General features: G+C 37.5%; 1 protein-coding gene across 2 annotated transcripts in view; it reads right to left on the reverse strand.

Moving 5' to 3' along the window:
• Positions 1–24,844, reverse strand: part of SPATS2L (spermatogenesis associated serine rich 2 like) — a 234,027-nt gene that overhangs the window by 58,894 nt on the left and 150,289 nt on the right. For both annotated transcript variants that reach the window (XM_020984904.2, XM_020984905.2), the window contains exons 3-5: positions 16,438–16,546; positions 11,131–11,180; positions 5,748–5,988 (exon numbers count right to left, since the gene is read on the reverse strand). In XM_020984904.2, coding sequence (XP_020840563.1) covers positions 5,748–5,988; positions 11,131–11,180; positions 16,438–16,546 — 400 coding nt within the window. The remainder of the gene's footprint in view (positions 1–5,747; positions 5,989–11,130; positions 11,181–16,437; positions 16,547–24,844) is intronic.

Consider the following 24,844-nt stretch of genomic DNA (forward strand, 5'->3'; position numbering starts at 1 on the left):
ATGAACATCCGTGAACAGATTGAAGATTGCCTTTTAGTCATGTTGAACATCCCCCACCTGCCTGGAACTTCATAAGGCTATTATATTCTTTTTCTTTAGTTACTATTGGTGATTGCTAGTTATTATTAGTCCTGTAGTTTGTTCTCCATGTTTTCAAGAGCAGGGTGCCCCTGATTTTTCCTGTAACTGGTTTTTAGCAATCACCTAAAAACCAAAACAAAACTGAATCAAACTCCACAGAGAGAGAATTGAAGTAGGAGTCAGGTGACTTTGGGTCTCATTCTGGCTCTGCCACTTAATAGCTATGTAACTTTAGACAAGTCACTTCATAGCTCTGGGCCTCAGTTTCCTAATCTATACAATGAAAGAGCTTTAGACAGAGGTAGGGAACCTGCAGCCTCAAGGCCACATGTGGCCTCTAGGTGCTTGGGTGCAGCCTTTTGACCGAGTCCAAGTTTTACAGAACAAATCCTTTTATTAAGGAGATTTGTTCTGTGAAGTTTGGATTCGGTCCAATGGCCACACTTGAGAACCTAGAGGGTCATATGTAGCCTTGAAGCCACGGGTTCCCCACCCCTGGACTAGACTGTGGATATCTCTCAGCTCTACCAGTCAATGACGTCCTAATTGCAATGACTTAGCTTGAGTGGAAAACTTTCTTGTTCATTGCTTTTCCAGGATTCCTGCTGATTCATTTTTATTATGAAAACTACTGAAAATTTTTATTAGCTTCCTTGTCAACCTATTTCTTGAGCTGATGGGGAGAGGATAACATCTTTTCACCTTTCATTAGCTAGGACCAAATCTTCTTCTTTAGAGTTATAATAAGCATAACACTGATGCTAAAGTGAATAAAGTAGACATTTTTTCTCCTCTACAGAAACCCATGTAGATTCTTTCATTACATGTTCATGTCTTGTTATGAAGGTCTCTGTAAATGCTAGATATTCTGACTGAACCAGTGGCAAAGAGAAGTAGCAGGAGTAAAAGATCTTATTGAAAGAAAAAATTTACTCTAAGAATACAGGACCTACCAAAACAGATAAACCACAGGAACTGATTTATAGAGTGATCTGCGTATAGTAGGAGGGTGATTAATCAATGTTTGTGGGATTATAGAAGGGTTTCTTTAAATTGAGAATTCCCCTAGTACCTTTCTGGGAACATATTTGAATTTCTGGAACACATTTGATTTCCATGTAACTTATTTGGGAGGAATCATTTGAGTGATTTCATCAGTGGAAGGGAACTCGCGATATGGAAGCTTCTTTCCATTGATCTAGTGCAGGGGTTTTTAACCTGGATCCACAGTCAGTTAACTAGCATTTATTCAGGCTATTCACTGGAAGGCCAAAGCTGAAGCTTAAATACTTTGGCCACATAATGAGAAGATGGGACTTACTGGAAAAGACCATGACACTGGGAAAGATTGAAGGCAAAAGGGAAAGGAGATGGCAGAGGATGAGAGGGATAGACAGTATCATGGGAACAATAAACATGAACTTGGAAAGACTTTGAGAGACAGTGCAGGATAGAAGGGCCTGCCATGCTATAGTCCATGCGGTCATGAAGAGTTGGACACGACTGAATGACTGAACAACAAAAATGTGCCAGGTACTATATTAGTTGCCCAAGGAGTCCCTGATTAGATTTAAGGGGATCAGTGAACTGGAATTTAAAGAAAATTAAATCTCTGTTTTCAGAGGTTATTTTGTAATCTCTCACTGAAATTTATCTTTTCTTTTAATTGTGAATGTGGACAACAAATTACTATATTATTAGTAGTACATGTGACTTTGTCACTAATAGGAATTACAGTGATTTTTCATATCATGTTAGAGTTGCTACAGATATTTTAAAATATCCTTTATGCTCATTATTCAAATTCACTCTAGTTAATAGATCCACCACTAGATATTTTACTACATCACAAATTTGTTTTTTGAATATTCTGGTAGCTATTTTCAATATGTTTCCTTTGAATCCAATATATTTTATTTTATAAAATTAAAAACATTCTTCTGAGAAGGGGTCCATAGGCTCCACGATGCATACTCTGCACTAGGGTCTCCCCTCAAATCACCTTGCATGTGTTCTGCCTATGTCTTCTATACTTTTTTGTAACCAGCCATTCGTGGAGACTTGTGTCATGTTTCATTTACATGTGTGCATGTTGTTTTTCCTCCAGGAATATAAGCTGCCTGAGCGCTTTTCCCTTTTGTATTTCTAGCACCTGGCAAAATACCTGGTATATAGAAGATGCCAATTAATGCTCAGTTGTTTTCTTGATCATGCAGTAATACTTAGGTAACTTATGGTTTTAGAGTGTTTCCTGGAAGACTGAGGGGGTAAATGACTGGCCCAGGGTCAAATAGTACGGTTTGGAGTCAGGACCCGCCCCAGGTCTTCCTCGCTCAAAGACCAGCCTTCTATTCACCTTGCCAAGAGGACTTCCACAGAGAACAATCAGGTACACCTGGACTGCATTTCCTCTAATGTGTTATACTTGATGAGCCTTTGGTTTGTGATTGATGTCAAAATGATAACTTGAGCAATTAGATTTTGAAAGTGATTCAAATGAAAATAATATCAAGGCAAGTTGGGATTCTGCCACTCCTTAATTATTTAATTTCCTTCTTCTCAAGCTTAATAAATCAAGTCAGTGTGAAACTTATAGCATAATAAAACACTAAAGGAAAAACAGATTCCAGATTGATACTGGACAAGTGGTGATTTCTTTTATGGGGAAATCATTTTATGATAGAGGTTATCTATACAGTTCTTAATTCTGAGTTACGATTTTATTTTATGTAAGAAAATTAGTGTTCTGAGCCCAGTTCCAGAAATGCTATGGGGCAATATTGATAAGTTTTAGCTATTTAACATGAATTCATTAATCACTAGACACATCTTACGATTTTCTGCTTCTCTGCTTTTGTTTTTGTTATTTCAAATGATCTCTTATTCCTCTACCTTCAAAATCCTTCCTGTTTTTCAAGACCAAAGCGTAATCTTACCTTCTTCCTGAGGGTTTCCTTGTCATCCCAGCTTGATGTGATCTCTCCTTTCCATAAACCTTTTTAGTACTTGCTATTTTTTTTTTTTTTGGTGCTTGCGTGTGTGTGTGTGTGTGTGTGTGTGTGTGTGTGTGTGTGTGTGTGCATGCTGGTATGAGCGTTGTCTATACAATTAAATTAAGTCCTTATGGTGTCTTATACGTCTTTGTATCCCCTGCAGTAACACCTTGTACATAGTAAAATCAAACCCAATGAAGGCCAGAGTTCCAAGAGCCCTTAATGATTATCTAGTCCAACTTGTTAATTTTACTTAATGAAGAAACTGAGATCCAGAGAAGATAAATGACTAGCTCAAAGACTTGTGAATAAGAAGAGCTGAGACTACAAGGCTTTTCATTACTCCAAGGAACAGTGTTCTTTTTACTAGGGTCTATATCCAAATTTGTCACTGCAATATCAACATAGATCCTCTGAACACTGGAATCAATGATCTTAGGCTCAGTGTTTCCATTTTTGTCAAAATTGGCATATCCTTGGCTTGTTCCATCGAGTTTGAAGTCTTCTAATTGGCCGTTAAATGACCCACGGGATCTAATCTATTAGTTGGGCAGTTCTATTTTCTGTCACCTTGCCTACATCACCCATCCAATGCTTTTCCACATGATAGATTGCCTTCAAAACATCTGTCACTCATGCCTTTCTATGGAATTCCTCATTTTTTTGAATGACAACAAAATGATAGAATTTTTGAATTAGAAGGGACCTCAACAATGATGTCTATCTAAACATCCAAAGGACAAAAATGATAAAAATGTTGATATTAATAACAAATTGTACACATAAATGGTAACATATTATGTTGCCTACACTTGCCCAGACATAACACTTACCCAGAAAAATCTGAAGACAACATTTTAAATAGATGTTGCCATGCCAAATATTCACAGTCCTGGCAGAATATAGCTTTATAGAATGAAACATTTATAAAACATAGAGATCGCATTCCTGTTGTTCTGTCTGCTATTGGATTATACAAAGGAAACTTTTGTTGATCTCATAGAAGGTAAGCATATTCCCTAAGACTTCTATTCACCAACAAAAAAACACCAGTTACTTTGTCCACCTGTTTTAAGTCCATATAATATTAAGTATGAGAGAGTAATGAGGAAGAGAGGAAGCAAGCATTTATTTAGCACCTATTATGTGCTAGACACTGTGATCCTTCCAATGACTCTGAGAGGTATTTTTAATCTCCATTTTACAGTTGAGGAAATTGAGGCACACAGAGGTTAGGTGACATGCCCAGGGTCATACAGGTAATAAATATCTGAGGCTGGTTTTGAATTCAAGTCTTCCTGACTCCCAGCTCTGTGCTCTATCCACTGATCCACCTTAGAGGCCTCCTAAAGGAATGGAATCTTGTCCCAGGGTCATTTCTATGAACTACATAAAAAAATGAGAATGAAATTATGATAATAATAATAATAATAACTTATTTTATATATCATTTTAAAGTTGGCAAAGCATTGTTCTCAGAAACGGCTTTAGGCATTAAGCAATTCAAGTATTATTTATACCCATTCTATAGATGAGGAAAATGCGTTTCTCAGAGTTTAAGTGATTTGCTGGTGGTTATCAAGTAATCTAATGAGCTAATAAGTGTCTAAGGTGGGAGTCAAGTCCAGGTCTGTTGATATGTCCAGCATTTCTTCTACTGTGACAAGAGATCACTGATGTATTTAAAAGAGCACTAGAGTCAGAGAACCTGGGACTGAATCCTAGCCTTTCCAAGTGCTACCCTGTAAGATCTCGGACAAGTTACTTGACCACTCTCAGCCTCAATTTTCTCATCTGTGTAATGGCATGTAGGTCCTTTCTGGTTATAAATCTATGATCCTGTCATCCAAGTCCAACCCCCATATTTTACAGATGATTTGCCAAAGTCACACAGCAAGTTGATAGAAGTGGTTATTTGTTGAAATGATGACTATATTATTTATACATTTAGAAATTCATTAATCTGAGTGATTATGTCTATGATAAAGATTATGCTTTGTCGGAAAACAAACTATGTCTATAAGTAAAAAAAACCAAACCCCAAAACAAAAACTATGCACAGCCTTTTTAGAGACATAAAATGTCTAATATGTCATATTATATTCAAAGGAATATTTCCTTGCAAATAGGTATACTTCATTTTACAGACTGGCATGTTTTAGCAAAATTAACCATAAAGATAATTTCTATAAAGCAACAATCCTATTTCCTTATCAATTTCCATGATGGACTCAGAAATCCATTTCTAAACTCCTCCAAGATTTTTTTTCTGAGTTAAAAACTTTTGTTGAGCAAGGAGTTAAGATGGCAGCTCGCCCTGAGGCGTCCTGGTCACTTCAGCATAGCTACGCTGCAATGCCCGCTGCTGTTAAAGTCAACAGCTGGCATGTTCTATTTCTTTATAAATGGCCACTAGCACTTTCCTGACTCCCTTTAGGATTTCTGCGACAGGTTGGGTATTCATTCTTTCTCTCAGTATGTCAAGAGAAAGTTTCCCTGATATTGTGGTTATTCCGTCTTCAGCTAAATCACTATCAGACAGATGGCCAATCCTTTCATTTGTAATCACTGTACTAATAGCAACACAAAAACCACAGCCTCCTTGCTTTTGCTTCTTCTGTGCCCCCCATTGTAATGGAAAGCCCATTCTTTACCCAGAATCTACACACTGACCTGCAGCTTCTGCTGGTGCCTGAAGCGGCTCCTCAGTGGCTAAGGATTTCTTCTCTCGAGGGGGCCTTTCTGTTTTTTCATGGGCAGACTCAGTGGAGGAGTTATCCTTGTCACAGCCATTCACGTGGCAGTTGTACGTTTCTGGGGGCCCCAGGGAGGCTGTTTCTGCCTTGTCCACCTTATCCTTAGCATCTTTATTGCCTTGGTGCTGCTTAGACTTGCTTCGTTTTCTTTTATTGTTCTGGAACAAACAATAACGAGGAAAGAAAAATTACTCCATGTGAACCCTCGAAATAAAAGAGAACAATTAAATATCTGAATGAAATGTGCTTTCACATTCATTTTCCAGCTGTTCTAACAGAACCTGGGGGAGGCAAAGCTGCTTTATTTAACAATTACCTGCTGTAGCTAATATACTGCCTACCAAAATTTTTGAGTAATAAGCTGCATACAATTTTACTACAAAAAATATTAGGCCAAAAAGCCTCCATCCTATATGAAAAGTTGAATGGCAGGAAATGCATAAAGTATCTGAGAAATCAATGGAGAGATTTGTAGCATATAATTCAATGTAATATAAACGATGCTCTTGAAATGCCCAGAATGACCAAAATGTCATACTTCCAAATGCAACACATGCAATTCAATTAAAAAAAACAACAACACCATGCTATAAGTACCTACTACATGTAAGGTGCCAGGACAGGCACTGAGGATTAAAAGAAAAAAAATCAATGGTTCCTGCCCTCAAGGAACTTATATTCCACTAGGGACAGGGTGATTGTGGAGGAGCAGTATGATATGCATGAAAGCTAAGTGTAATATAAGGTAAGGAGTGGGGAGGGAGGGGCAAAGGAAAGATCAAGCAAAGTGCCCTAAGACATTTAAGGAGGGAAAGAGAGGAGATCAAGGAAGGCTAGGCAGAACAGCTAGGAGTGGTACCTTGAAGGAAAAATAAGGTATACAAAAGACAGAGGTGAGAAGAGTGCATTGTGGGCATGGGGGAATGGCCCATTATAGAATAAAATAGGGCTGGAAAAGTTATATTGGAAACAGATTGCAGAGGGCTTTCAATGCATGTCTGAGTTTGAATTGATAGTTACTGATCTGGTCAATGACAAAGTCATACCTGTGCATTAAGAGGATCATCTCAGGTGTTCAAAGCATGGCTTGGAGATATGAGAGGCTGAAAGCAATTATGGTAGTACAGGCAAAAGATGATCTATAGGGTCTGATCTAGGACATGTGATGTGAATGGAGAGACTGGGGAAAGGCTGCCAGGAATGCTTTGGAAGTCGAATTGACAAGAATGAGCAATTGATTAATTATAAGGGTGAGGGAAATGAAAGAATCAAGTAAATTCCAAGACTGTGAACCTAGAAGATTGGAAGGACTTTGCTGTCCTCAATGGAAATGGAAAACTTTGAAGGAGAAGAGATGGATTTAGAGGGGAAGATGATGAATTCAGCTTCTGAACATGTTCACTTAGAAGTGATGGCAGGTGGAATGTTAGATGGACTATTTACTAGGTAGTTGGAAATGTGGGGCAGGAATTTAGTAGAGGGTAGGAAATATGGTTTTGGGATTCACTTATATAGAAATAATAACTGAATTCATGGGAACTAGACAAATCACCAAATAAGTGGAGAGAGAGACCACCTGGAAATAAAAACGTTGGAAAACAGATAGCAAGTATGATATGAAACCATGATATGGGAATGATGGGGAACTTCAATTATCTAGACATCTGATGAAGCTCTCGGACAAAAGTGAAAAATCAGTAATGTCTCAACTTGTCTTAATTGTAATTTCATCTTTTAAAAGCTAAAAGAACCACTGAAGGGAGAAGGTTTGATTCTTGATCTTGTTCTTACCAACACAGAGAGTAGAAATGATAGGATCCATGACACACCTATGATAAAGAAGGAAAGGGAAACCAGACTAAATGGCTCTGGTATTCTTTTATGAAAAAATGTGATGGACGCCTGTTATTTTTCACCAGTTATTTCCCAGCATACCCTAATATGAAACATATCCTAGATTTCAGGAGAGATTTCAGAGAAATGATAAGTAGGATAAGCATGGATTAAAATGACATGGGGCAGTCAGTCTCAGAGAAGAGAAGAGAAACAGTTCTGATGAAGAGGAAAAGGGAGAGTTTAAAGAGATTGTTTAAAAGTAGGCAGGTAGAGTAGTGGGTAAGAGTGGTGGACCTGGAGTCAGGAAGACCCGACTTTAAATAAGTACCTTAGACAGTAGCTTTGTGACTATGGAAAATTCACTTAACTTCTATCAACCTCAGTTTCCTCAAATGTAAAATGAGGATAATAACAGCATTTATCTCCCAGGATCAAATGAAATAACATATGTCCAGGGTTTAATAAACCTTAAAGTGCTATATAAATGTTAGTTATTATTATTATTATTAAGGAGACTAATGGTCAAGGAAATCATCGACTGAGTTAAATTTTTAAAAGACATGTACAGGAGACATAGACAAGGACAGGTAACAAAGTGTAAATATAAAAGCCTTGCATGGTCCTTCAATAATAGTGTCAGGAGTGCTAATGTTCGGAATGAGCTGAGGCTGGCAAGGAAAATTTAGGACAACAGAAAGGGTTTTTGTGGGTAAAAGAGAAAAATCAATGGCCATATCAGCTCACTGCTTGGGGTGGATGAAAGGATAAAAACCGACATTTAAGAAGAGGTTTGCTGCTTGATTCTAATTTTGTTTTCTCTCTCAAGGAGAATGATCTTTGGCCTGGAAAGAACTGCACAAAAATAGTTAATAAAAAGTTGATATCCGAGATAAGTAAGGAGATAGTACGAGAGCACTTAGTTGCCTTTGATAAGTTCAAGTCTGCAGGCCCAGATGAACTACATCCTTCAGTAATGAAAGCATTGGCAACTGTGATTGCTGAGTCATTGTCAGTGATATCAGAAAGGCTGTGGAGAACGAGAGAAATACTGTGGCACCAGGAAAGGGGCAAATGTTATCTTGCTGTTCAAATTATAGTCTAGGTAGCCTGTATTGGATTCCTGGAAAAATTCCAGAAAGTATTATTAAAGGGATGGTCAATGAATATGTTCAAAAAGAAACAATGATTCTAAAGAACCATCATGACTTTATCAAGAACAGGTCATACCAGACTAACCCAAGCCTTTCATCTCTTCTCCCCTCCCCCCAATATAGATGCACAAAACCCCTTTCCGTTGTCCTAAATTTTCCTTGCGAGCCTCAGCTCATTCCGAACATTAGCATTCCTGGCACTATTCTTAAAGGACCATGCAAGGCTTTTGTATTTACACTTTGTTACCTGTCCTTGCTTTCATCTTCTGTACATGTCTTTTAAAAATTTAACTCAGTCGATGATTTCCCTGAACATCAGTTTCTTTAATAATAATAATAGCTAGCATTTACATAGCACTTTAAGGTCTGTAATCAATGACCTCTGAAGTCCTTTTCAAGTCCCCATCTGTGATCCTGTCATTTTGATTCTTTTTATGGTAGTGGTACCACATTGGCAAATGGTTATAGTGCTGAAGATAGAGTTTATTTAGATTTCAGCAATGAACTTGACAAAGTCTCTGATGCATTTCTCAGGAAAGTCATTTAACCTCTCTAGGCTTCACTTTACTTATCTGTAAAAGGAGAAGATTGGACCAGAAGGCTTCTAAGTTCCCTTCCGCCTCTAAAACTTTGATCCTATGAACTCTGTGATAATATACATTTCCCTGGATGTGGAGAGAATGGGAAATAAGTTCTTTGCACATAGGCCTACAGCCTTGAAACAGGTCAAAGATTAAAGGGTAATTGTGTCTTTATAATAGAGTATAATCTAGAGGTATTCAGAGTATGCATATGCGGGCATATTAGAGAAATAGGGTACAAGCATGAGGAGTGAACATCAGCAACTTAAATATATAAGTAGGTGACCTCATTTCCCCTCCTCTTTAGAAAGTCATAATGAGAGTATGATAAGGTTAGAAGAAGCATCCTTTCCTTGTGCTCGGAGAGTTTATAGTGCCATGGGATCATATATTTAGAGCTAAAAGGGATCTTGCAGGACATCTCTAAACTATTAAGGTATTGTTATTATATGAAATATGTATATGCGCAGACACACATATGCACAGACATGCATACATGTATAAGCACATCCATACATATACACATATACATAATGTACACAGGTACATGTATGCATATACACACACACAATATGCATGTGCATACATGTACACATGAAAACCCACATAGTAGTATATGCACATAAACACGTATATTCGCACACAGTGCACACATATGTGTATGCCTGTGCACATACCGTATATAATGTATATGCATGTGAGTATATAGGTTGTACATATATACAAATGCATAATGTACACAGTATGCATGCACACCAAATGCACATATGTATGCACACACTCATGTGCACACACATAGGTGCTCACATGCACCATACACTCATATACAAACATTCATGCAATAGGTGCAAGTACATATATTTTACACATTACATAATACATTACATGTGTATATGAATAGATGCATGGTTCTATAAGTACATCATATACATACACATAATGGACACAGTACGTGCATAATGCATAAACATGTATATACATGTACAGATAATGTACACGCATATAGCACCACACAGTACATATAACACACATACATGTGCACATATGTGCACAGGACATCTATGCATGTACACACACAATATATTGATATATAACATTCCTACACATACACACACGCACACATATTATACATATTATATAATATATGCAAGCATGTGTGTATGCATAGGTGTATGTATACATGCGTCATATACACACATGCATGTGTGTATATATATGTATATACATATAGACATACATACACACATATATACCCATACACTTACACATGTTGTACCCCTACATACATGCATACGTTACCAGAAAAAGTCTCATAAGGCAACCCAGACCTAGTGCAGTTTCTTTTATTTGAGGAAACATGTGAAAGTTTCTTTAGAGATTTCTGGTCTACCTGAGTTGCTATTTGATACTTCCTGTCCTCCATGCTCTAGGGTAATTTCAGATACATTTGGCCTGGAATCCTTTAAATTTCTGGAACTAACTTATCGTTACATTTTTTTTTGAGTAAAAAGATGTAAGCATACCTGAGGATAGAAGATGTCTCCCTGAACATAGGATTGCCAGTACACAGAATAGCAGAAGAGGCTAATAGTGTGAAATGCTTGCTTTTCTATAAGCTTTGTGAACGCAGATATGGTCATGAATAAAATCAGCACAAAACAAGATGCTATATCAGAAAACAAAGGAGTCTGGATGGGGATTCAACTGTTTTGAGTGGAATCGAGTACGTTACCTTCTTCTTCCCAGTCATATTCCACTCTTTCAGTACCTGAATTGCACTGCCTAGACAAAGAAAAAGATCAGTCAACATACTGGGAGAATAAAACAGCAACCAAAAAATATCTTCAGTTTGTTTTCTTAGGAAAAATTTTTAACTGGTTTATTTGTTAAAGTATTCCGCCTTAACAACTGAAATCTTTTTTTTTAAACAAACCCAACATATATATTTTTTGTAGTTCCCAGAATCCCATCTTCATATCACTTATCATAGGATTTTTGCCTTACCGAAATATTAATTCCTACTATTTTCCCATCACTATATTATCTATTTTTCTTCACTATATTATGTCAGAGACAATGACATATTTCTTGATAAATACATGGTCAGAGGTAATATTAATAAACTTGTCACACTTGATGAATGGAGAAGTATATCTATAACCTTCTCAGTGAAAGAACAAAACAAAACAAAGCAAACCAGATCATTCCAAATTTTGATAACTACAGAGGCCATATCATGCAATTTAATCATACTTGGCTCTTTTTATATTTCTATTTGAGACCTGTGGCTTCTAAGGTGGATAGAACAGATGATCTAATCTTGATTTTATAATACAGTGATATAATTGTTTATGAGACTGTCACTTTAAAGCACGGGACGTTCATTATAACCAAAGCTATAGTTTCAGATGCTATCACATTCCATTTCCATACACACAATATACAATAAATTTCCTTCAATTTATACTAATTGGGGAAAGACTAACTTGAATGAATGAAAAGCTTAGATTATAGAATGTTTTTAAAATACATCAAAATACTTTCAGGTACAATAAATCACCTGAACAAGTCTGATAAAATTAATTTGTTCATTGGCATAAAGAGGCTATTGTAATGACTAGACTAATATGTAATTGATCTTGAAGCTAGTTATCTTCTAAAGAGACCTGAGTGGTCTGATGATGAATTGAATGATGAACTTAAAGATTGGGCCCCATAGGGTCATGATTCTCAGGAGAATGGAATTGTCAGTGTTCTGATTGTTTGGCTAGAAATGGAAAGGGTGAGCATAAGATAATCATTGTTGATATTTGATTGTTAAGGACTTTTCTCATTAGGGTAGGTAGCCATAAATTGAATAAGTGGTTAGTAATTGCTAATAGAAAATTGTTTCATGTAAATTATTCTTGTTGTTCAGTTTTTTCAGTCATGTCCAAACCTTTGTGACCCCATTAAGGGTTTTCTCACAAAGATACTACAGTGGTTTGCCATTTTCTTCTCCAGCTCGTTTTACAGACATGGAAACTGAGGCAAACACAGTTAAGTGACTTGTCTAGGGTCACCCAGACAGTGAGTGTCTGGGGCCAGATTTGAACTCAAGAATATCAATCTTCCTGATTCCAACTGTGGCCCTCTCTCCATTGTGCCACCTAGCTGCCCTTTGCGTAAGTTAGTACTCCTAAAAATTTCTAGGCTGCTTAAAAATGTTGTTATACTGCCTGCTTTCAATAACAACAATAACAATATTAGCAGTGGTAGGAATAATAAAACCCAGCATTTATATAGCACTTTAGGGTTTGCAAAGAGCTTTGCAAAATATTGTGTCATTTTATTCTTACAACAAACTTAGGAGGTAGTTGCTATTATTCTTCCCATTTTACAATAAAGAAAACTGAGGCCAAGAGAGGTTAAATTACTTGCCAAGCATCACACTGCTAGTAAATATCTGGAGGCTAGATTTGAACTTAAGGTCTAGCACCCAGATTCCCAATATAATCTATACATTCCCAATATAATCTTTTCACAGTTAAAAATTGCAATAGTAGGCTGGCAGAAAAAGCACTACCCTTGAGTTCTGCCAACAACTAACTGTAACCTTGGATGAGTCCTTTAAATTTTCTGGGCTAGTTTCCTTATCTATAAAGTGAGGGAGTCAGACTCAATGAATTTTTTTTTAACCATTGCCTCTACTTCTAAAATTCTAGAATTCCTATGAAGAAGGAAATTCATAAACCAACAAAAATTTCAGACTAGTCTTTGCTGTGTTTAAGGGAAATGAGTTGAATCCTAATTGCTCAGATGTCACTCTCTTTGCACTATAATATCATTGCCAATACTGCTTTGACTGGTGAGTTGACCTATTAATTATACAATCATTCTATTCATTAAGGTGGGGACTCCATTAGTCAACATACAAGCCTCAATCAAGTTACTGTAAGCACTTGACATAATGAAATTGTAGCTAAAAAATATTCAGGAATTCAGACTTTACATGAATTTAGGCTACTCTTTCTTAAAACTTCCCAAAATTATCAAAGTTGTCCTGGTTAATCCTAGTTAATCATTTGACCTCTAAGAAGGAATTATAACTCTCTTTCAGTAAACCCCTCCAAGTGTTTTACAGTTCTCCTGGAAGTTCTTATTTAGAGCCAATGTGTAGTTCTCTTGAAATAATTCAAGCAAATTCCCCCTAATTTTGTGTTTTCCATCTGCAAGAAGAAGTGCCCATTTCCGGCTTAGTTGTACAACATCAAACTTCCCCCAAAACATTCAGATTTGGATAGCTTTCTGAGAAGTACATGAAGGACCTGTGTATATTTAAATTGAAAAAGAGAATGTTGAGGGTGGGCATGATCATAGTCTTCAAATATCTGTAGATATTTTCATGGGAGGGAGATAGGCTTCATCCTGGACTATGAAGGCCATTCATCACATTGGGAGTTTAAAGCAAATGCAACTGGTATAGCTGTATTTGTCCTTATGACTAGAGTCCTTACACTTAGGGTTTAAGGGGCTCCATAAGCTTGTCTCTGATTTTCCCTGTTCATGAAGTATGACCCTGTTATTCCCCCTCAAGCAAAACTTCTTTATTTATGTCTACCTCTGTTCCATACTGATCTCTCTAGGAAGGATTAGATGTGTCCTGCCTGGCTCCAGACAGCAGAATTAGGGTAAATGGAAAGTTTTACTAGTAATCGGAACCATTCTAAAGTGCAAGGGACATTCTGAAAGGAGTAAATGAGCTCCTTGTCACTGAAAATCTTTGAGTGAAGTCTGGTTGACTATTTGTTGGGCTCATTATACAGGGGATTCTTGCTCAGGCACTGACTGGACTAGATGGTCTACGAGGTCTCTTCCAATTTGGTTGTTCTATGATTTTGTGGTCAAATAACAGTAATCTGGGCAATAACTTTTCAGAGATGAATTACAAAGAAGAAAAAGAACTAATATTGTGAATGAGTGAAAAATGCAGAAATAGCATTTGTTAAGTGCTTACTATGTGCCAAGTAGCATGTTCTGAAACTCATAATTCAACTTGAACTCTACTTGGAATGTTTAAAGCTATTTGGACCACCCATAAATAACTTGTGTACATGAATTTCAAGATGCCTGAGGCCTGTTAAACTTCTACAAATCTAGTGCCTCTTAAAGGACTTCTAACAAATGACGTTGGTTCTTTGTGGTTTTTAAGAGGATTTCTATTGGTCTACCAACCAGTGAATAGTGGTTTCTTAGCAATCAGAGGACTTTATTAATGAGGCAACAACATTGGCAAGGTCAAATTTTCATGGGAGACAAATTTTCATGGGAGACTATTTAAATACAAATTGATTTGGTGACAGTCTATCAATTACTATGCTTTTCAGAAGGACCACTTTGGATTCAAAACATTTCCTGTAGGGAGCATGGGAGCCCTAATGGTGAGGAACTACATCAATCCAAGGTATGGAAAGTGTTCTAATAGACCTAATTTGAAGCACCAATTTCCCTTGTAAAGAGTGCAGAGATGTGAAGCGAGATAGAAGTTGACAGAGCTAGAGATGAAGGGGCTGTGGGGTCAAGTTTGACCTTTTTGCCACTTCACACCGAGGTGTGGAAAGGGACCCAAGTCAGTAACAGCAGTCATTTGACTGGTAGGATTCATACAATAGTACCAAATAGCACTAAAGATAGATACTGTGCCAATCTCAGTGTGCCTGCCACCTGACTTGCACATAACTGGTTACATCTATGCAAGCTCAGGAGTTTTCCTACTTTTGCTTCCAACTGGTCTCTTGGAAGCATGCCCACTTTTTGTTGTCTAAATATAAGTATGAAACACTACACTCTCAGTTGCCCCTGGCCAGTTGGACCTTGTGTGTGAGACCAGTCCTGGTCTTGTGCTGTCAATCTATGTCAGGAGTGGTAGGAAACAGAACAAGCACACATATCTTCTGTATCCTTTATTCCTAAGAGCAGTTTGTGAAGATGCAAGGTGGCATAGTAGTTAGCCATTTGGACTTGGAGTCTCAAAGACCTGGGTTCAAATCTTGCTTCAGACACTTTCCAGTTGGATGATGATGGGCACTTAACCGTTCTGGGCCTGACTTTCCTCATCTGTAAAATGGGGATAATAATAGGACCTACTCACAGGGTTGTTGTGAAGCATAAATGAGATAACACATTAAGTGCTTACATTAAATGTAAGCTTTTTTCAATGAAAAAAAATTAGCTATTCCTACTGGCATTTTAAAAGCTACCACCTTTCTAAGGATTTTCTATTCATATAGCAGCAAAGTTAAAACTTGTTATTTTTGATTTGTTACTGTTGGGGAAAAAAGTGTGGAACAGAAGTAGATATAAATAAGAGAAGTTTTGCTTGAGTGGGGATAACAGGGTCATACTTCATGAATAGGAGAAATCAGAGACAAGCTTATGGAGCCCCTTAAGTCCTAAGTGCAAGGACTCTAGCCATAAGGACAAATACAGCTATACCGGTTGTATTTGCTTTAAACTCCCGATGTGATGAATGGCCTTCATAGTCTAGGATGAAGCCTATGTCCCTCCCTTGAAAAAGGAAACCATTAAATCAATGTCATTCTCAACAAGACACTATAACCATTAGTAGAGAATGGACTTGATTGTCAAAATGCCAGCCAAGTCTGATTTCCATGACAGGTGAATTGCCTGTGATTAGTAGGATTATAACTGTTACCTTTCACAGAAAACATCCAAAGGATTTTCCCAGGAGAGAAAAGTAGTTTTCAGCACTTCTCTTACTTTTTTTTTTTAAGTGATCCCTGGACCTAATGGAACTTATGACAAATTTAGGCAGTAGTTGATCTGGATATAATTTGTTAGAAGAAAAATTAAGAGGGTAAAAAACTTTGATTATTCAACTTTCCTTCATTCAACACATATTTATTTTAAGGCAAGCACCCACTATCTGTAAGGCCCAGTGATGACCTCTTGGAGAAGATAAGGCATTGTGTTTCTTAAGGAACTTACAAGATAATGGCTGGTTTTGATCTCTCTAGCTCAATGAAAAATTCAGGCTTACCATCCATGAAGGCTTGAACTGCTCTGTCCACGTTATTATCAAATTGTTGTAGCACCAGCACTATTTCATTATTGCTTTTGTTGGGGACAACTGATCGGACTGCATAAATCTGGAGGAAAAAAAGAAGAAAACAATTATAACTTTCACCAATCTCAAAAAAGAATAAAATATACATAGAAAAGAAAAGTAAAGAGGCCTTGAGGAGGCCTTGAAATATCAACTAGCCAGTGACCATTGTGTGAAATGCATTGATTGATTTGGGCTACTTGTTTCCTTTTCTCCACTCAATTCATACCATAGGATTAGATCATAGGATAATAGGACTTAAAGCTAGATAAGACTTTAGGAATGATCTAGTTTATACTTAGTTTATGTATGAGGAAATTGAGGCCTAGATGAATGTCTTTGTAAAAAGAAACAAAGATTTTGGTAGATTTGTAGAATAAACAAATAAATCTATAGTATGAACTTGAGATGACACTAGCAATTAAGCCATTAAGTATACCTAAAGCATCCAGGGAAATGGAAATTTGCTTTCTTTTTCATCAGTAACTTTCACTGAAGACAAATTCTGATGCCAAATTATAGTCCTCAAAGGCTATATAATTGTAATGCAATGCCTGACTGCTCTTACCAACTTAGAAAGACTTTGAGTAGGCATCTGCAATGTGAAATCCAGCCAGCTAAGTTCAGAGAGGCTATGAAGGGAATGAAACACTGAATATCCAATATACCCAAGATCTTTTTGAATTCTGTGTATCATCCAGTGTGTTGTATGCTCCTTCCATCTTTGTGTCACTTGAAAATTTGACAAACAGGCCATTTATAGCTTTATCCAATCATTGATAAAGAAACATTAAACAGAACAGGCCTGAGCAGAGCTCCTTACAGCGAGTTTGATTTCCAGTTGAGCTTGAATGTAGACTGCATGAATGAAATAAGACTGAAACAGAGAAGTTGGAACCAGACTGGGGAGGACTTGAAATGCTGGTCTACATAGTTCGAATTTTATCTCACGGACAATAGGAAACCAAAGGCTTTTTAACTTGATTAAACTTATGAATTAGGAGGATTATTTCAATTATAGGAAGCATTATAAGAATTGGAAAGAGGAGAAATTAGATTAAAAGAACCAAGTTAGGAGGCTATTACAATAGGCAAGGAGAGCCAGAGTAAAGGTGGTAGCAATACACGGTGAGTGGGGATGGGGATGGGAGGAGAAGAGAGAGATTTTAATATCAGAGACATGTTTTGGGGCAAAATATGATGAATTTCAGTTTTGGACCTGTTGAATTTGAGATGTCAGTGGGACATTTAAGTAGAGATGTCCAGCTAGAAGTCAGAAATGTACAACTGGAATTCAGTGGAAATACCAGGCTAGATATATAGATTGAGGATTTAGGCAAGCTGATTGTGTATTATTTATCCTTTTATCTCCCTGAGGGACTATCACAGTACTACATATATATGGCAAATGTTAAATATATGTTTGCTGAATTGAATTAAATTGTAAATTAAAAAGGCAGGAATTTTTTTTTTTAATTTGAGCTTTATGAATATTCACTGGGTCTCACCAAAGACAGACTTTTATAACTGTCAAGAGATGTTCTCATATGGTGTGAGTGGCAGGAGAAATATAAACAAGTCACATGAAATCAATGTAAGCCTCATCCACTGTGGAATCAATCTGTTATCATAATAAGGAAAGGGAGGGGGCAGGAGAGAAGCAGCTGCTGCTGGTATCCCTGAAGAGGTGCCAGCCTGCCTCCCATTCCGGGGATCTTGGTATATAAAAACAAGTGACATGTATTCAGAAGCTAACCACATCATACTGTTGTTGTGAAGAGGAGGTAAAAAATAAAAAGGCCATGGTAGAACTGAAGCAATGGTGGTGTAGGGATCTGGTGTTACTGGAGGGCTTTCTCTTTGCTTCCATATTGGTGTTCTCTCCTGTTGCATATGTCCCAGGAAAAGTGCTGAGGCTGGCTGCCAAAGTGCCTGAGGTCTTAGGCACAGAGATTATTATCAAAGGGTAATGTGGTGAGTAATCTGTGCCCGAAGGTCAGCTTCCTTGCTATCTCTTCCTTAGGGTGGTGCAAAGTTGGAAGTCCCAAGATCCCAAAACAAACAGTAAAGTGACAAGAAGAGACAGAGAGCACGCATTTGCCTGTACCAGCTCTCACTGATCAGCTCGATTGCTACTATTTTCACTCAACACTTTTCTCACACTTAATCAATTAGTGGTAGTGGTGGTAAGGGGATCATAGGGAATTAGGACAGCAAGTGGTTACTTATGGGAATTGGGTGAACCACACTGACACCATCTTGTGACTCAGTTCTGGAGTTCAATTCTCAGTTCCCTTTCTATTCAATTATGAGTCTAGTCCAACTTCTGTCCTGTGAGAAAACTTTACTCAATTGTGGAAATTGAAAGAAAACCCTATTGCATTGTTTGAACCTAGCCTAGTGTGGCTGGGAAGCTGGACCATCCCTACCTGCTATTAGAGTCTCTTAACTAAGGACCTAGGTTATGCTGACCAGAAATCCAGTCAGATCCAAAGACTAATGGAAGGAGTTTTCTCACAACTGTACATCTGAAGCAACCCATATGTTTTATCTGAAAACTGGGGCTGTACTGATCTATCAGTTATTATTTCCATGTTCCTTTGATTGTTTATAGACTCTTGGGGGAAAATGAGGCATCTTTTCTGCATTTAGGGAACTGCATCTGTTTACTCTCTCCTTCTCAACTTGGAAAGTCCCTAATCTTTCCTCCAATTAGAAATCAGATTACCTAATGTTATATTGTTTCCTTTTAATTTATTGATTTTGTTTGATTAATTTAAAAATGTATAAAAATCTGTCTCATCCTATATTTGGGGTCCAGGTCTAAGCTGAGGAGGTCTGGTCCTAGTTTGTTGGGCAATTGCCTTGCGTTGCTTAATAAACTGAAATTCTCAGAAGATCAAACCTTTGTTTCCTTTGTCATTTTATCTTTCACCTGCCAGAGGAGGGATAAGAGCCAGGGGGAAAAAAAGTCATCTCCTTTATGCTCCTTGATCTGGCATGCTAGAGTTATTGTCATATGATTGCTGTACTTGTGGCAGACATAAGATTCAGTCCTCATGGATCTGGGCAATTCTCATTATATGCATTCCTCAGAGATAGTGTGGGTTCGGTTGCAGACCATCACAATAAAGCAAAAATTGCAATAAAAATGAGTCGTGGATTTTTTGGTTTCTCAGTGCATATACAAATTATGTGCCCACTATACTATGGTCTATAAAGTGTGCAATGGTATCATTTCTAAAAAAATGCACATACCTTAATATAAAAATATTTTATTGCTAAAAAGAATGCTAACTGTACCTTCAAGAGGCTCTAATCTTTTTTATTAACTTTTTTTTTCTTTTTGGTGAGGCAATAAGGGTTAAGTGACTTGCCCAGGGTCATACAGGAAGCTCCAATCTTTTTGCTGGTGGAAGGTCTTGCCTCAGTGTTGATGCCTGCTGTCTGATCAATGTGGTGGTTGTTGAAGGCTAGGGTGGCTGTGGCAATTTCTTAAAATAAGACAGCAATGAAGTTTGCCACATCCTTTGACTCTTCTTTTCACAAAAGATTTCTCTGTTGCATGTGATGCTGTTTCATAGCATTTTGTCCACAGTAGAACTTCTTTCAAAAGTCAATCCTCTCAAACCCTGCCACTGCTTTATCAACTACTTTTCTATAATATTATTCAATATTGTTGTATCTTAGGGAACAGGGAGGCCCAAGGAAAAAGGGAGAGAGATGAGGGAACAGCTGGTCGGTGGGGCAGTCAGAACACACAACATTTATTGATTAAGTTCACTGTCTTATATGGGTGCAGTTCATGGCATCCCAAAATAAATACAATAGTAAATCAATGATCACTGATCATAGATCACTGTAACAGATATAATAATAGTAATAAAGTTTGAAATATTGTAAAAATTACCAAAATGTGACACAGAGACACAATGTGAGCATATACTTTTAGAAAAATGGCACTGATTGACTTGCTCAATGTAGGGTTGACGTGAACCTTCAAAAAGCGATATCTGTGCAGTGTGATAAAGTGAAGCACAATAAAATGAGATATTCTTGTACTCCTAAAATTATGGGAATTTCTTTCCTGTTTTTCCAATTTATGTGCATTGTAATCTAAGGTGCTTTCTTCTGACCCTATGCCATTGGACTTAGCTCTAGAACAGATGATTCAGACAATGAGTGTACCCAGAAAGGACTGATACAGTACACAGTCCTAGGAGAATAGATTTAGAGCTGAAAGACTACCTAGTCAAACTTAAAATAAAGACTTGCCTGAAGTCACAAAGGTCGGAAGTATCAGAGCTGGAATTTGAGCCCACCTCCTTGGACTCCAAATCCAGAGCTCTTTCCAATGTGCCACAATACTTCTAACTGTCAGAGTCCATCAGAAGTCAATACTTCTAATTGTCAGTAAAAGGAAAACATCCAAGGACTGGCCAGGGCTGGTGTGATAACAAAAGGTGCAAGGAATATGATATGATATGACTGTGAAGTCTCTGCTGTCTAGGAATGCTTCGGAGGGCATTTTTCACAGCTCATTCTATGTTCACTTTTGAAAACTGACCCTTAGGAAAGTGTGTGGCCCTTTACAGTAACATGCCCTAAGGTTCCTTCCTCTTCTTTCACATATTTTATTTGGATTTATGTTACATTTGGTGTCTTATTCTTTAAAAACTCCATTTCTCCTCATCCAAGTTGGTCTTTTCTTCTTGTCTCCTCTTTATCCCCTTCTTTCTGCCTCCACCATTTCTTCTTATTTGAATTATGTTGTTGTTCAGTTGCTTAAATCATACCTAACTCTTTGTTACTTCATTTGGGGTTTTCTTGGCAGAGATACTGGAGTGGCTTGCCATTTCCTTCTCCAGCTCATTTGACAGAGGAGGAAACTATGGCAAACAGGTTTAAGTAACTTGCCCAGGGTCACACAGCTAGGAAGTGTTTGAGGCCAGCTTTGAACTCACAAAGATGAGTCTTCCTGACTCTGGGCCCAGCAATCTCATTGTGCCACTTAGCTGCCCCTCTTTGAAACATCCCTTATGCTAAACAGAACTTTTACCCTTCTCTTTCTTTTATTCCTTCCAGAAAGACATATTTTCTCCATCAGTGTTGCTAGCTAGTTTTACAGACTGAGAAGAAATGGTAGTGTTTAGAAATCAAAATTCATCACAGTATGGGGAAAAGAACTTTATGACCAAGACGATACAAGAGGGAAGGGTGGTGATGGTGTGGGGGAAGGAAATCAGTCAGAATTAAGACCAGTAAATGGTTATAAGGAGGCAAATCTCATTTATAAATAAAGAGGAATTTTCTAATAATTAGTGCTGTCCGAAAGTGAAACAGGTTGCTTTGGGAAGCAGAGAGCTATCCATCATTGCTGGTGTTCAAGTGGAGGCTTAGTGACCTTAAGCAAGTCATTTAACTTCTCTGGCCTCAGTTTTCCCATCTGTAAAATAAGGGTGTTGATTTAGATAATTTCTAAGTTCCCTTTCAGCTCAGGAATTCTGTACTGCTCTCTCATATTCTTTCTGGCTTGTGAGAGATGTTGTGGGAAGTACTTGAGCTTCAAGTAGGAGTTATACGAAATTACCTCTAAAGTCCCTTCCAACTCTGAAATTCTGAGATCTAACCAAACAAGAAATATCATTAGCTGAATTTGTTTCACAATAACATTAATCTACTAGCTAATTACCAGCATCCTGAAGTTAATTTACACTTAATAATAATAACAGTTACAATTACACTTAGTAATAATAATAGAGTTCTTTGTTAAAGCTGATTCTGGTGTTTTAAGTCACTACCCTTTGGTTTTGTATTATGTAAAGTCTTTAATAATTATCAACATTATGACCACATCTCTTCAGAATATCCCAGATGCTTTAAAATGCCATTGTTCTGGTTAATTTATTTGATTAATGTGAGAAGTTTTTTTTTTTTTAAAAGGCTAGCCTATCCTCCTTTTTTCCACATCAGCAGTCAGATTTGCATATAGAGCACATTTTTTCCACCCCTTTTGCTGTCTGTTTCCTCATTGGTGTATTAGATACCTCCCTCTTTCAGAATTTGAGGTTATTAACTGAGTTTTTCTAGTCACACCTAACTGAGCATACTACACTCAATTCCCAGAGGAAGATATTTAATTAAAAGAGAAATTCCAAGCTCTAAAGAAACAAAACTAAACCTAGATGCTATATAACTTTGGATAATCCACAGCAGCTTTGAACTGTAATGAATTTTTCTGGAAAGATTTACTTCTATTTTTAATCCCTCAAGCTTGGCCAGAGTGAGGGAAGTGGTACTCTTTGTCAATCTTGATATGTAAAACTATGTATCTTTATTGTAGATATCTAGAGGAGGGGTTCTTAACTTCTTTGTGTCATGGACTACTATGACAATTTGTTGAAGCCTATGGACCCCTTCTCTGAATAACATTTTTCAGTGCATAAAAATAAAAAACATAGAATTACAAAGGAAACTAGGGCTAGATGACACAGTGGATAGAATGTTTGGCCTGGAGTCACGAAGACTTATCTTCCTGAGTTCAAATCTGGCCTCAGACACTATCTGTGTGACCCTGGTTAAGTCACTTTACCCTGTTTGTCTCAGTTTCCTCATCCATAAAATGACCTGGAGAAGAAATGGCAAACCACTCTAGTATCTTTGCTAAGAAAACCTCAAATGGGGTCATGAAGAGTTGGACGTTATTGAAACGACTGATAAGATTATATAAGTTAGTATATACATACTTATATATACTTGTATTATGCTTCTATATAGTTTTTGGATATATTGATTCCCCATCCTGAACCTCAGTCTCCTTTGCTACAAAACAAGGAGGTTGGACAAGATGATCCCAAGGTCCCCCTGCCAGTTCTGCTCTTCTATGTGGCTATCTTTGCCTCTGTACTTACACATACACACACAGGAGCCTCACCACCTCAGTACATTCACTTAAGAGCAGAATTCCTGATAAAAGATTTAATTATGTAAGCCTTAACGTGGTTTTCTCACAAGGTGATTTTGGATGACAAGGATAGTATTATAGTGAGGCTAGGGTAAAGATCTGTGAAGATTTTCAGTCTAAGAGGCTGTTGCTCAGGCTGACTTCTGTTTTCCAGTCAGGTTCACCTACCTGATGATTTTCTCACATGGCATTCCATCTCTCATCTCTCTCTCGGCCCTGGAACACACCTACCCTTCTCACCTGTAACTCTTAGAATCCTTAGCTTCTTTCATATCTCATCACAGGTGCCATCTTCTACATAAGGCCTTTCCTAGTCCCCCAAATTGTCAATGTCCCCTGAAATCACCTTCTATTTGTTTTGTATTTACTTTCGCATGCACATATTATGTTCACCAATAGAATGTAAACTCCCTGACAGCAGGGATCATTTTGTTTTTGTTTCTGTAGTCTCAATGATCAGTTCAGTGCCTGGCACAAAGTAGGTAAATAACAAATGCTTGTTGAATGAATGAAAAGAAGTAAGGAAACAAGCATTTCACAAGTGCCTACTATGTGCCAGGTATTGTGCTAAGTAATGTTATCTTATTTGATCCTTTGGGAGGTACATGTTATTATTATTCCCGTTTTACAGTTGAGGAAAATGAGAGAGACAGAGGTTAAGTGACTTGCCCAGGTTTTATACTCCAAAGAAGTCACTAATAAGAAAAACTCTAATCCTCTAAAATATTTACAGCAGCACTTTTTGTGGTAGCTAAGAATTGGAAACAAAGTAGACACTCATCAGTTAGGGGATGGCTAAACGAATTGTGGTACACGAATATGATGGAATATTACTGTGCTGTAAGAAATGGTATGAGTGATGAATACAGAGAAGCATGGAAAGGTCTTTATGAACTGAGGCAGAGTGAAGTAAGCAGAGACAAGAAAACAATATACACAGTAACTACAACAATGTAAATGGAAAGAATGACATCAAAAATCAAAAGTAAGATTAATAAAGTGGGACTTGAATGGAGAGCTATGAGAAGACACCTCAAGCTATCCTTTTATGGAGGTGGGAGGTCCACAGGCGTTACACATCACATATGTTTTTGGACTTTTTCAGTGTATTGCTCAACTGTGCTAAGTTTTTTTCTTCTCTAAAAAAATACTAGCTGTCCCATGGGATGGCTCTCTGAGAGAATGACTTAAGGCTCTAAGGTGATGTAAGAAACAGAGAATATCAATAAAAATTTATTTTTAAAAAGTGCCTTGCCCAGGTGTCTGAAGTGTCTGAAGCTGGATGCCATCTTGGGTCTTCCTGACCCCATGCACCACTTAGCTGCCTGTGTAGCTTGAGTGTATTGAAAAAGTTCCATGAATGAGATTTTATTGGTG

The sequence above is a fragment of the Phascolarctos cinereus genome, unplaced genomic scaffold (genome assembly GCF_003287225.1).
Source record: "Phascolarctos cinereus isolate Bilbo 61053 unplaced genomic scaffold, phaCin_HiC Scaffold_726;HRSCAF=1367, whole genome shotgun sequence".
Taxonomy (NCBI): domain Eukaryota; kingdom Metazoa; phylum Chordata; class Mammalia; order Diprotodontia; family Phascolarctidae; genus Phascolarctos; species Phascolarctos cinereus.